This window comes from Salmo salar, chromosome ssa08 (assembly GCF_905237065.1).
Source record: "Salmo salar chromosome ssa08, Ssal_v3.1, whole genome shotgun sequence".
NCBI classification, from domain to species: domain Eukaryota; kingdom Metazoa; phylum Chordata; class Actinopteri; order Salmoniformes; family Salmonidae; genus Salmo; species Salmo salar.
Window position 1 is genome coordinate 8,763,068 of NC_059449.1, and position 13,018 is coordinate 8,776,085.

General features: G+C 46.1%; 2 protein-coding genes across 12 annotated transcripts in view; one reads left to right on the forward strand and one right to left on the reverse strand.

The window, feature by feature from the left end:
- The window catches only part of LOC106610073 (zinc finger protein 214), an 844,054-nt gene that overhangs the window by 415,271 nt on the left and 415,765 nt on the right, over positions 1–13,018 (forward strand). The gene's annotated exons all lie outside the window — the stretch shown is intronic.
- LOC106610072 (neurotrophin receptor-interacting factor homolog) overlaps positions 1–13,018 on the reverse strand; it is a 437,457-nt gene that overhangs the window by 387,563 nt on the left and 36,876 nt on the right. The window contains exon 1 of one of the 10 annotated variants that reach the window (XM_045723123.1): positions 425–1,413. The exons of the other annotated variants lie outside the window; for them this stretch is intronic. Within the exon in view, the coding sequence (XP_045579079.1) occupies positions 425–701 (277 nt within the window). The 5' untranslated portion in view covers positions 702–1,413. Of the gene's footprint in view, positions 1–424; positions 1,414–13,018 lie in introns of those variants that run through there. 10 annotated transcript variants of the gene reach the window in all.

The following is a 13,018-nucleotide window of genomic DNA, read 5'->3' on the forward strand; positions in this document are numbered from 1 at the left end:
CTCATCAACAGTGATTGGTTGGTCATCGCTCCATGTATTGTGTCCCGCTGGCTTCACAGAGCTCCTGTGGCCTCCAGTGAGATGTCCTTCACCTGAGAGAGTGATTGGGGGGAAAGACATGGTTAGGTTAGGTATTGTCAATGCTGAACGCTATATTGTACAATATTGAGTTTTGAGACTGTCTAGAATTGGCCAGGATGTAAGGTTACACTTTGCATAACTTCTTGATATACTATTTCTAGATTGATTGATTTATGTTCCATTCATCATATTGTTTTCAATTAGTAAATGCAGTAAATCAAGAATATGGTTAGAACATGAGTGTCTTTGTGCAAGATAGCTAAGTAATCAGGGGAATTATTGCATCGTATCCAAAAACTGACCAAGACCCAATTATGGTTAACACATCTTGTCACACATGTACCTCTTTCCATTCCTCTGTATCGGTCGAGGATCTTGACACTACTGGGACGTCTGGAGAGTGCGCGCTCTCGCGTTGTCCTCTCTGCGCGCTCCCGTGACACCTTTAGCTCCAGTAGTTGTAGTTTCCTCCGCAATGCCCTGTTTTCTTTCTGGCTTTGAGTTATTTCCAAACGAAACACTGCATAGTCGTCGTCTACGAGTTTACAGACTTCTGCCACGGCTGCATTCGCTAGCACCTCCATAATGGAGGCTATTTCAGTGTGAAAAACCATGGCCATTGTTTGCTAACGTTAGATGTTATCCATGTAACTAACGCCAGGCTTTATCAACCAAGTCCTGTCTCCAACGCGAATGAAAGACTACCTGACGTAAGTATGTGATGCTGAGCAGTTAAATTAGTAATATTTTGAATCCCATCGTGTAAATGGCCTAATAAAAACGCTAACGAGAAAATGGTTCTTGGTCATGTTTACGTCCGTACTTATCTAGGGTTTAAATGGCGGTTAGCAACCAAAAAGTTGCATTACCGCCACCAATTGGACTGGAGTGTGAGTCCATTAAACGTTATACAAAAAAATGGGGAAAAGGAAAGAAAACGTCCCAACCCACTAACCCCCACAGCGGAGACCAATATTTCTATACTATATACTAACCCAAGATAGACCAGAGCCTGTCGTTTCCGATGGGGGCAAATGAATCATAGTGGTCAGAACACGCAAGGAGGTAGGCAGAGCCAAGTACAAGCTAGTGAGATCCTATTGGTGCGTTCTAGCATTTATTTGCCTATTTCCGTTAGGGGACGCCTAGTCTGTGAAGTGCGCTCGTGCAATAACTCCATTCTAAACAACGATTTTTGGGGGTAAACTTTGGCAAAGAGTAAAGTCTACAAAACACAATCCACTCTGTTACAGATTCTAGTTCTGGAAACAGAAAACTCTATGGAGATCAAATTTGTAATAGCTGAGAAAATGTGCTGGAAAATCCATATTGCTCCATCTTCTCCACTTCTGGCCACTGGGCTTCCTTTCATCACCATATTTGGAAGTGAGTGGAAATGCCAACCGGATGCTTCACATTAATACATCTGGTGAAAATCTGGCTCATTGTTCTATCTGTGGTGGCGGTGTTTTTATATCCCTAAAACCTAGCGGTCAAACAGGGAAATGGTTCCAATCGTTTTTCAACCATTCATTTTTCCCATTGGGGATTTTAGAAACATTTATAATAAGGGCTGTGTTTCATGTAACATTACCCTGGTGTGATGTTTTGATAACCATGTAAATCTCTCTCGAACAAGGTGAATGTGATCAATATTCAGCTCTATTTACTCTGATTTAAAACGCTAATTAGCATCAAAGTAGACATCATGCAAGACTACAAATCCCTGCACGTCATACCCTGAGTCGATACAGAGCGATACATGAGCAGCAGCAGCTGAAAAATGAGCTCCTACAAATATTGAAATTTACATGGTTTTTAGAGTGAAGTACATCGGAAAAAAGCAAAAGAAAACTGCAAGACTGAATAGGAGAAAAAACAAGCAACAAACAAAGAAGATAGGCTTTTGAAAAATTACTATTTTTCATAAAATTGTAGTTATCTTAGCTAGCTGAATTGTTTACCAGTTGCTAAGTAGTTGCTAGGGACTCTTTTGGAAGAAGCTAGCTAGCTAACGAAGAACAACAAAGAATATCTAGTTAACAGAAGAAAAGAAAGAGAAAATCAGGACAGAAGAAAAAGGATATCAAAGTGAAACAGTTCTCTAAAGACACAGGAGACAATAATACAAGAAACAACACTTCTGTAGCTTGTCAACTATGTGTCTGTCTATCCCTGTTCTCTCCTCTCTGCACAGGCCATACAAACGCTTCACACTGCGTGGCCGCTGCCACTCCAACCTGGTGGTCCCAGCGCGCACGACCCACGTGGAGTTCCAGGTCTCCGGCAGCCTCTGGAACTGCCGGTCTGCAGCCAACAAGGCTGAGTTCATCTCAGCCTATGCTACCCTCCAGTCCCTAGACTTCCTGGCGCTGACGGAAACATGGATTACCACAGATAACACTGCTACTCCTACTGCTCTCTCTTCGTCTGCCCACGTGTTCTCGCATACCCCTAGAGCATCGAGCCAGCGGGGTGGTGGCACTGGAATCCTCATCTCTCCCAAGTGGACATTCTCTCTTTCTCCCCTGACCCATCTGTCTATCTCCTCATTTGAATTCCATGCTGTCACAGTTACCAGCCCTTTCAAGCTTAACATCCTTATCATTTATCGCCCTCCAGGTTCCCTTGGAGAGTTCATCAATGAGCTTGACGCCTTGATAAGTTCCTTTCCTGAGGATGGCTCACCTCTCACAGTTCTGGGTGACTTTAACCTCCCCACGTCTACCTTTGACTCATTCCTCTCTGCCTCCTTCTTTCCACTCCTCTCCTCTTTTGACCTCACCCTCTCACCTTCCCCCCCTACTCACAAGGCAGGCAATACGCTTGACCTCATCTTTACTAGATGCTGTTCTTCCACTAATCTCATTGCAACTCCCTTCCAAATCTCTGACCACTACCTTGTATCCTTTTCCCTCTTGCTCTCATCCAACACTTCTCACTCTGCCCCTACTCGGATGGTATTGCGCCGTCCCAACCTTCGCTCTCTCTCTCCCGCTACTCTCTCCTCTTCCATCCTATCATCTCTTCCCTCTGCTCAAACCTTCTCCAACCTATCTCCTGATTCTGCCTCCTCAACCCTCCTCTCCTCCCTTTCTGCATCCTTTGATTTTCTCTGTCCCCTATCCTCCAGGCCGGCTCGGTCCTCCCCTCCTGCTCCGTGGCTCGACGACTCACTACGAGCTCACAGAACAGGGCTCCGGGCAGCCGAGCGGAAATGGAGGAAAACTCGCCTCCCCTGCGGACCTGGCATCCTTTCACTCACTCCTCTCTACATTCTCCTCTTCTGTCTCTGCTGCTAAAGCCACTTTCTACCACTCTAAATTCCAAGCATCTGCCTCTAACCCTAGGAAGCTCTTTGCTACCTTCTCCTCCCTCCTGAATCCTCCTCCCCCTCCCCCCCTCCTCCCTCTCTGCGGATGACTTCGTCAACCATTTTGAAAAGAAGGTTGACGATATCCGATCCTCGTTTGCTAAGTCAAACGACACCGCTGGTCCTGCTCACACTGCCCTACCCTGTGCTTTGACCTCTTTCTCCCCTCTCTCTCCAGATGAAATCTCGCGTCTTGTGACGGCCGGCCGCCCAACAACCTGCCCACTTGACCTTATCCCCTCCTCTCTTCTCCAGACCATTTCCGGAGACCTTCTCCCCTTCCTCACCTCGCTCATCAACTCATCCTTGACCGCTGGCTACGTCCCTTCCGTCTTCAAGAGAGCGAGAGTTGCACCCCTTCTGAAAAAACCTACACTCGATCCCTCCGATGTCAACAACTACAGACCAGTATCCCTTCTTTCTTTTCTCTCCAAAACTCTTGAACGTGCCGTCCTTGGCCAGCTCTCCTGCTATCTCTCCCAGAATGACCTTCTTGATCCTAATCAGTCAGGTTTCAAGACTGGGCATTCAACTGAGACTGCTCTTCTCTGTGTCACGGAGGCTCTCCGCACTGCTAAAGCTAACTCTCTCTCCTCTGCTCTCATACTTCTAGACCTATCTGCTGCCTTTGATACTGTGAACCATCAGATCCTCCTCTCCACCCTCTCCGAGTTGGGCATCTCCGGCGCGGCCCACGCTTGGATTGCGTCCTACCTGACAGGTCGCTCCTACCAGGTGGCGTGGCGAGAATCTGTCTCCGCACCATGCGCTCTCACCACTGGTGTCCCCCAGGGCTCTGTTCTAGGCCCTCTCCTATTCTCGCTATACACCAAGTCACTTGGCTCTGTCATATCCTCACATGGTCTCTCCTATCATTGCTATGCAGACGACACACAATTAATCTTCTCCTTTCCCCCTTCTGATAACCAGGCGGCGAATCGCATCTCTGCATGTCTGTCAGACATATCAGTGTGGATGACGGATCACCAGCTCAAGCTGAACCTCGGCAAGACGGAGCTGCTCTTCCTCCCGGGGAAGGACTGCCCGTTCCATGATCTCGCCATCACGGTTGACAACTCCCTTGTGTCCTCCTCCCAGAGTGCTAAGAACCTTGGCGTGATCCTGGACAACACCCTGTCGTTCTCCACTAACATCAAGGCGGTGACCCGATCCTGTAGGTTCATGCTCTACAACATTCGCAGAGTACGACCCTGCCTCACACAGGAAGAGGCGCAGGTCCTAATCCAGGCACTTGTCATCTCCCGTCTGGATTACTGCAACTCGCTGTTGGCTGGGCTCCCTGCCTGTGCCATTAAACCCCTACAACTCATCCAGAACGCCGCAGCCCGTCTGGTGTTCAACCTTCCCAAGTTCTCTCACGTCACCCCGCTCCTCCGCTCTCTCCACTGGCTTCCAGTTGAAGCTCGCATCCGCTACAAGACCATGGTGATTGCCTACGGAGCTGTGAAGGGAACGGCACCTCCATACCTTCAGGCTCTGATCAGGCCCTACACCCAAACAAGGGCACTGCGTTCATCCACCACTGGCCTGCTGGCCCCCCTACCTCTGAGGAAGCACAGTTCCCGCTCAGCCCAGTCAAAACTGTTCGCTGCTCTGGCACCCCAATGGTGGAACAAGCTCCCTCACGACGCCAGGACAGCGGAGTCAATCACCACCTTCCGGAGACACCTGAAACCCCACCTCTTTAAGGAATACCTAGGATAGGATAAAGTAATCCTTCTAAACCCCCCCCTAAAATATTTAGATGCACTATTGTAAAGTGGTTGTTCCACTGGATATCATAAGGTGAATGCACCATTTTGTAAGTCGCTCTGGATAAGAGCGTCTGCTAAATGACTTAAATGTAAATGTAAATGTAAATATATCTAGCTGGCACCTTTGCTAACAGGTAAATTAAGACATTTAGCCAATTTATTCAATACTACATTTAGCTATCATTAGATAGTTAATCCAGAGATTCTTACCTTTGCCTCGATTTTGCAGTCTCGTCCAGATCATCATGACATTTGTAGTTCTTTATGCCACATTAGCAGCCAATTAGCATTTCATTTGTTGGGGGTAAATACAGGCTAATATATTGATAAAAGTCACCTTTGTCCGAGAGAGATTTACAGTGCCTTCGGAAAGTATTCAGATCCCTTGACTTTTTCCACATTTTGTTATGTTACAGCCTTATTCTAAAATGGATTATTATTTTTTCCCCCTCAATCTACACACAATACCCCATAACGACAAAGCAAAAAAACATTTTTTTAAATTTTTGCTAATTTATTAAATATAAAAACTGAAATATCACATTTACATAAGTATTCAGACCCTTTACTCAGTACTTTGTTGAAGCACCTTTGGCAGTGATTACAGCCTTGAGTCTTCGTGGGTATGATGCTACAAGCTTGGCACACCTGTATTTGGGGAGTTTCTCCCATTCTTCTCTGCAGATCCTCTCAGGTTGGATGAGGAGCCTTGCTGCAAAGCTATTTTCAGGTTTCTCCCGAGATGTTCGATGGTGTTCAAGTCCGGCCTCTGGCTGGGCCACTCAATGACATTCAGAGACTTGTCCGGAAGCCACTCCGGCGTTGCCTTGGCTGTGTGCTTAGGGTCGTTGTCCTGTTGGAAGGTGAACCTTCGCCCCAGTCTGAGGTCCTGAGTGCTCTGGAGCAGGTTTTCATCAACGTTCTCTCTGTACTTTGCTCTGTTCATCTTTCCCTCGATCCTGACTGGTCTCTCCCAGTCCCTGCTGATGAAAAACATCCCCACAGTATGATGATGTCACACATGCTTCACCGTAGGGTTGGTGCCAGGTTTCCTCCAGACGTGACGCTTGTCGTTCAGGCCAAATAGTTAAATCTTGGTTTCATCAGACCAGTGAATCTTGTTTCTCATGGTCTGAGAGTCCTTTAGGTGCCTTTTGGCAAACTCCAAGCGGGCTGTCATGTGCCTTTTACTGAGGAGTGGTTTCCGTCTGGCCACTCTACCATAAAGGGTTGATTAGTAGAGTGGTGCAAAGATGGTTGTCCTTCTGGAAGGTTCTCCCATCTCCACAGAGGAACTCTAGAGCTTTGTCAGAGTGACCATCGGATTCTTGGTCACCTCCCTGACCAAGGCCTCTCTCCCCCGATTGCTCAGTTTGTCCAGGCAGCCAACTCTAGGAAGAGTCTTGGTGGCTCCAAACTTCTTCCATTTAAGAATGATCAGGGCCACTGTGTATTTGGGGACCTTTAATGCTGCAGAAATGTTTTGGTACCCTTCCCCAGATCTGTGCCTCAACACAATCCTGTCTCGGAGCTCTACGGACAACTCCTTCGACCTAATGGCTTGGTTTTTGCTCTAGAATGCACTGTCAACTGTGGGACCTTATATAGACAGGCCTGTGCCTTTCCAAATTCTGTCCAATCAATTGAATTTACCAGTTATCAATACGTAATGCCAGGTTAAGCCTACACGAAACACAGCCCTTAATTATTATAACAAAAATGTACCCCCTTTTTCTCCCCAATTTCGTGATAACAATCTTGTCTCATTGCTGCAACTCCCCAACGGGCTCGGGAGAGGTGAAGGTCGAGTCATGACACGCCAAAACATGACATGCCAAGCCGTGCTTCTTAACACCGCTTGCTTAACCCAGAAGCCAGCTGCAGCAATGTGTTGGAGGAAACACTGTTTAACTGATGACCGAAGTCAGCCTGCAGGCGCCCGGACCGCCACAAGGAGTCACTAGAGTGCCCGGCCAAACCCTTCCCTAACCCGGGCGACGCTGGGCCAATTGTGCACTGTCCTATTGGACTCCTGAGCACAGCCTGGGATCGAACACAGGTTTTTTGTACACATGACAGGAGTTTACACGTTTTTGTTCCAGCCTTTCACTAATACCTAATTCAACTAATTCTGGTCTAAATTGTAGACCTTGAATAGTTGAACATGGTGTTTGTGCTGGGCAGAAAATAAAACTGTAAATACCAACCATATACAGCGACGCTGGGCCAATTGTGCACTGTCCTATTGGACTCCTGAGCACAGCCTGGGATCGAACACAGGTTTTTTGTACACATGACAGGAGTTTACACGTTTTTGTTCCAGCCTTTCACTAATACCTAATTCAACTAATTCTGGTCTAAATTGTAGACCTTGAATAGTTGAACATGGTGTTTGTGCTGGGCAGAAAATAAAACTGTAAATACCAACCATATACAGTGCATTCAGAAAGTATTCAGACCCCTTTTTCCACATGTTGTTACGTTACAGCCTTATTCTAAAATTGATTAAATGTTTTTTTTAGAAATCTATGGCAAGAACTGAAAATTATCAACAACAAATTTGATAGAGCTTAAAGAATTTTGAAAATAATATTGAGCAAATGTTGCACAATCCAGGTGTGGAAAGCTCTTAGAGACTTACCCAGAAAAACTCACAGCTGTAATCGCTGCCAACAGTGCTTATACAAAGTATTGACTTAGGGGGTGAATACTTGAGATATTTCTGTATTTAATTTTCAATAAATGCACACAAGTTTAAAAAAAAACATGTTTTCACTTTGTCATTATGGGGTATTGTGTGTAGATGGGTGAAAAAACAAATATATTTAACCCCTTTTGAATTCAGGCTGTAACACAACAAAATGTGGAATAAGTAAAGGGGCATGAATAATACTTTCTGAGGGCACTGTACCTCTCGTGGTGAACGCCAATCCTGACCCTGTCTGTATTCGTGGGGTAACCATTAGTTAACTTTTTTGTTGACAAGATAAAGTTAGGGATGACATGCAAACAACAAATGCTGAGCCTTCATACTCCTGCTTAACGGACCAAATAATGAAAGACAAGCACTGTAGTTTTGAGTTCAGCAAAGTGGGTGTGGAAGAGGTGAGTGTTAGTATCTATAAATAAAGACAAGTTGGATGGGAAATTGCTGAGGTTGGTAGTGGAATACATTGCGACTCCTGTTTGCCACATCTTCAATTTAAGCCTAGAAGACGGTGTGTGCCCTCAGGCCTGGAGGAAGGTTTAGGTCATTCTGCTGCCCAGAAATAGCAAAGCACCCTTTAATGGATTAAACAGCCGACCAATCATCCTTTTACCAATGCTTACCAAGCGTTTAGATAAAAAAATAAAAAAAATACAAAGTTATTTTACAGAAAACAAATTAACAACAGACTTTCAGCATGCTTATAAGGAAGGGCACTCAAAATGCTCGGCACTGATGATTGGCTGAAAGAAATTGATAGTATGAAGATTGTGGGAGCGGTTTTGTTAGACTTCAGTGCAGCTTTTGATATCATTGATCATAACATATTTCTTACGGCACAACAGGGACTGTGAAGACAAAAAATAAATCAAAATGGCTGTGGATTGTAATTTAAACTGTATTGTGTTATGTAAATGGTTGGCCTTGCAGGAGCCGGAACGGTTTATAGGGCAGGAGCCATCTCCTGTTTCTGGAGTGTGAGGCAGAAACAGGAGATTGCGGTGTACAAAACATAAGGAACGATTGCTCTTTCCATGACATAGACTATCCAGGTGAAGCTATGATCCCTTATTGAAGTCACCTGTTAAATACACTTCAATCAGTGTAGATGAGGGGAGGAGACAGGTTAAATAAGTATTTTTAAGCCTTGAGACATGGATTGTGTATGTGTGCCGTTCAGAGGGTGAATGGGCAAGACAAAAGATTTAAGTACCTTTGAACGGGGTATGGTAGTAGGTGCCAGGCACACCGGTTTGTGTCAAGAACTGCAATCAGGGGCCAGAGGTCCAGTCTCTACCGCCATCAACACCACAGGTCCTACTGGATTGCTGACTGTAAACACACATTGTACATTAGAGCATATTAAGGTTTACAGTATACAGTTGAGGTCAGACGTTTACATACACCTTAGCCATTTAAACTCAGTTTTTCACAATTCCTGACATTTAATCCCAAGTAAAAGTTCCCTTTCTTAGGTCAGTTAGGATCACCACTTTATTTTAAGAATGCGAAATGTCAGAATAATAGTAGAGAATGATTTATTTCAGCTTTTTTTTTCTATCGTCACATTCCCAGTGGGTCAGAAGTTTACATACACTCAATTAGTATTTGGTAGCATTGCCTTTAAATGGTTTAACTTGGGTCAAACGTTATGTGTAGCCTTCCACAAGCTTCCCACAACAATTTGAGTGAATTTTGTCCCATTCCTCCTGACAAAGCTGGTGTAACTGAGTCAGGTTTGTAGGCCTCCTTGCTTGCACATGCTTTTTCAGTTCTGCCCACAAATGTTCTATGGGATTGAGGTCAGGGCTTTGTGATGGCCACTCTAATACCTTGGCTTTGTTGTCCTTAAGCCATTTTGCCACAACTTTGGAAGTATGCTTGGGGTCATTGTCCATTTGGAAGACCCATTGGCGACCAAGCTTTAACTTCCTGACCGATGTCTTGAGAAAGTGGTGATCTTAACTGATCTAAAACAGGGAATTTTTACTAGGATTAAATGTCAGGAATTGTGAAAAACTGAGTTTAATTGTATTTGGCTAAGGTGTATGTAAACTTCTGACTTAAACTGTACCTCCATTTCTCTAGTAGTAGTATAACTGTAGGTAGAGATATAAAAATGACTATGTATAGAGTAGCAGCAGCGTGGGGGGGGGGCACTGCAAATAGTCTGGGTAGCCATTTGATTAGACGTTCAGGAGTCTTTTGGCTTGGGGGGTAGAAGCTGTTTAGAAGCCTCTTGGACCTAGTCTTGGTGCTCCGGTACCACTTGCTGTGCGGTAGCGGAGAGAACAGTCTATGACTAGGGTGGCTGGAGTCTTTGACAACTTTTAGGGCCTTCCTCTGACACCGCCTGGTATAGAGGTCCTGGATGGCAGGAAGCTTGGCCCAGGTGATGTACTGGGCCGTACGCACTTCCCTCTGTAGTACCTTGCGGTCAGAGGCCGAGCAGTTGCCATACCAGGCAGTGATGCATCCCGCCAGGATGCTCTCGATGGTGCAGCTGTAGAACCTTTTGAGGATCTGAGAACCCAGGCCAAATCTTTTCAGTCACCTGAGGGGGAAGAGGTTTTGGTGTGCTTGGACCATGTTAGTTTGTTGGTGATGTGGATGCCAAGGAACTTGAAGCTCTCAACCTGCTCCACTACAGCCCCGTCGATGAGAAAGTTGGCGTGCTCGGTCCAACTTTTCCTGTAGTCCACAATCATCTCCTTTGTCTTGATCATGTTGAGGGAGAGGTTGTTGTCCTTGCACCACACGATCAGGTCTCTGACCTCCTCCCTATAGGTGGTCTCATCGTTGTCGGTGATCAGGTGACACTGTTGTGTCATCGGCAAACTTAATGATGGTGTTGGAGTCGTGCCTGGCCGTGCAGTCATGAGTTAACAGGGAGTACAGGAGGGGACTGAGCACACACCCCTTGTTGTTACCTACCCTTACCACCTGGGGGCGGCCCATCGGGAAGTCCAGGATCCAGTTGCAGAGGGGGGTGTTTAGTCCCAGGTTCCTTAGCTTAGTGATGAGCTTTGAGGGCACTATGGTGTTGAACGCTGAGCTGTAGTCAAAGATTAGCATTCTCACATAAACTCAGCAAAAAAAGAAACGTCCTCTCATTGTCAACTGCGTTTATTTTCAGCAAACTTAACATGTGTAAATATTTGTATGAACATAAGAAGATTCAACAACTGAGACATAAACTGAACAAGTTCCACAGGCATGTGACTAATGTGTCCCTGAACAAAGGGGGGGGGGTCAAAATCAAAAGTAACAGTCAGTATCTGGTGTGGCCACCAGCAGCATTAAGTACTGCAGTGCATCTCCTCCTCATGGACTGCACCAGATTTGCCAGTTCTTGCTGTGAGATGTTACCCCACTCTTCCACCAAGGCACCTGCAAGTTCCCAGAAATTTCTGGGGGGAAATGGCCCTAGCCCTCACCCTCCAATCCAACAGGTCCCAGACGTGCTCAATGGGATTGAGATCCGGGCTCTTCGCTGGCCATGGCAGGACACTGACATTCCTGTCTTGCAGGATATCATGCACAGAACAAGCAGTATGGCTGGTGGCATTGTCATGCTGGAGGGTCATATCAGGATGAACCTGCAGGAAGGGTACCACATGAGGGAGGAGGACGTCTTCCCTGTAACACACAGCGTTGAGATTGCCTGAAATGACTGATTGCCTGCAACAAGCTCAGTCCGATGATGCTGTGACACACCGCCCCAGACCATGACAGACCCTCCACCTCCAAATCGATCCCGCTCCAGAGTACAGGCCTCGGCGTAATGCTCATTCCTTCGACGATAAACACGAATCCGACCATCACCCCTGGTGAGACAAAACCGCGACTCGTCAGTGAAGAGCACTTTTTGCCAGGCCTGTCTGGTCCAGCGACGGTGGGTTTGTGCCCATAGGCGACGTTGTTGCCGGTGATGTCTGGAGAGGTCCTGCCTTACAACAGGCCTACAAGCCCTCAGTCCAGCCTCTCTCAGCCTATTGCGGACAGTCTGAGCACTGATGGAGGGATTGTGCGTTCCTGGTGTAACTCGGGCAGTTGTTGTTGCCATCCTGTACCTGTCCTGCAGGTGTGATGTTTGGATGTACCAATCCTGTGCAGGTGTTGTTACATGTGGTCTGCCACTGTGAGGACAATCAGCTGTCCGTCCTGTCTCCCTGTAGTGCTGTCTTAGGCGTCTACAGTACGGACATTTATTGCCCTGGCCACATTACGGACATTTACTGCCCTGGCCACATCTACAGTCTTGATGCCTCCTTGCAGCATGCCTAAGGCACGTTCACGCAGATGAGCAGGGACCCTGAGCATCTTTCTTTTGGTGTTTTTCAGAGTCAGTAGAAAGACCTCTTTAGTGTCCTAAGTTTTCATAACTGTGACCTTAATTGCCTACCGTCTGTAAGCTGTTAGTGTCTTAACGACCGTTCCACAGGTGCATGTTCATTAATTGTTTATGGTTCATTGAACAAATATGGGAAACAGTGTTTAAACCCTTTACATTGAAGATCTGTTAAATTATTTGGATTTTTACGAATTATCTTTGAAAGACAGGGTCCTGAAATAGGGACTTTTCTTTTTTTGCTGAGTTTAGGTGTTCCATTTGTCCAGGTGTGAAAGGGCAGTGTGGAGTGCAATAGAGATTGCATCATCTGTGGATCTGTTAGGGCGGTATGCAAATTGAAGTGGGTTTAGGGTTTCTGGGATAATGGTGTTGATGTGAGCCATGATCAGCCTTTCAAAGCATTTCATGGTTACAGACGTGAGTGCTACGGGTCAGTAGTCATTTAGGGAGGTTACCTTAGTTTTCTTGGGCAAAGGGATTATGGTGTTTTTCTTGAAACATGTAGGTATTACAGACTCAGATAGGGAGAGGTTGAAAAGGTCAGTGAAGACACTTGACAGTTGGTCAGCGCATGCTCGGAGTACACGTCCTGGTAATCCGTCTGGCCTTGTGAATGTTGACCTGTTCAATGGTCTTACTCACATCGGCTGCGGAGAGCGGGATCACATAATCGCCTGGAACAGCTGAGGCTCTCAGTTGGGAGACGACGCACAAGAGGATTGGGCCAA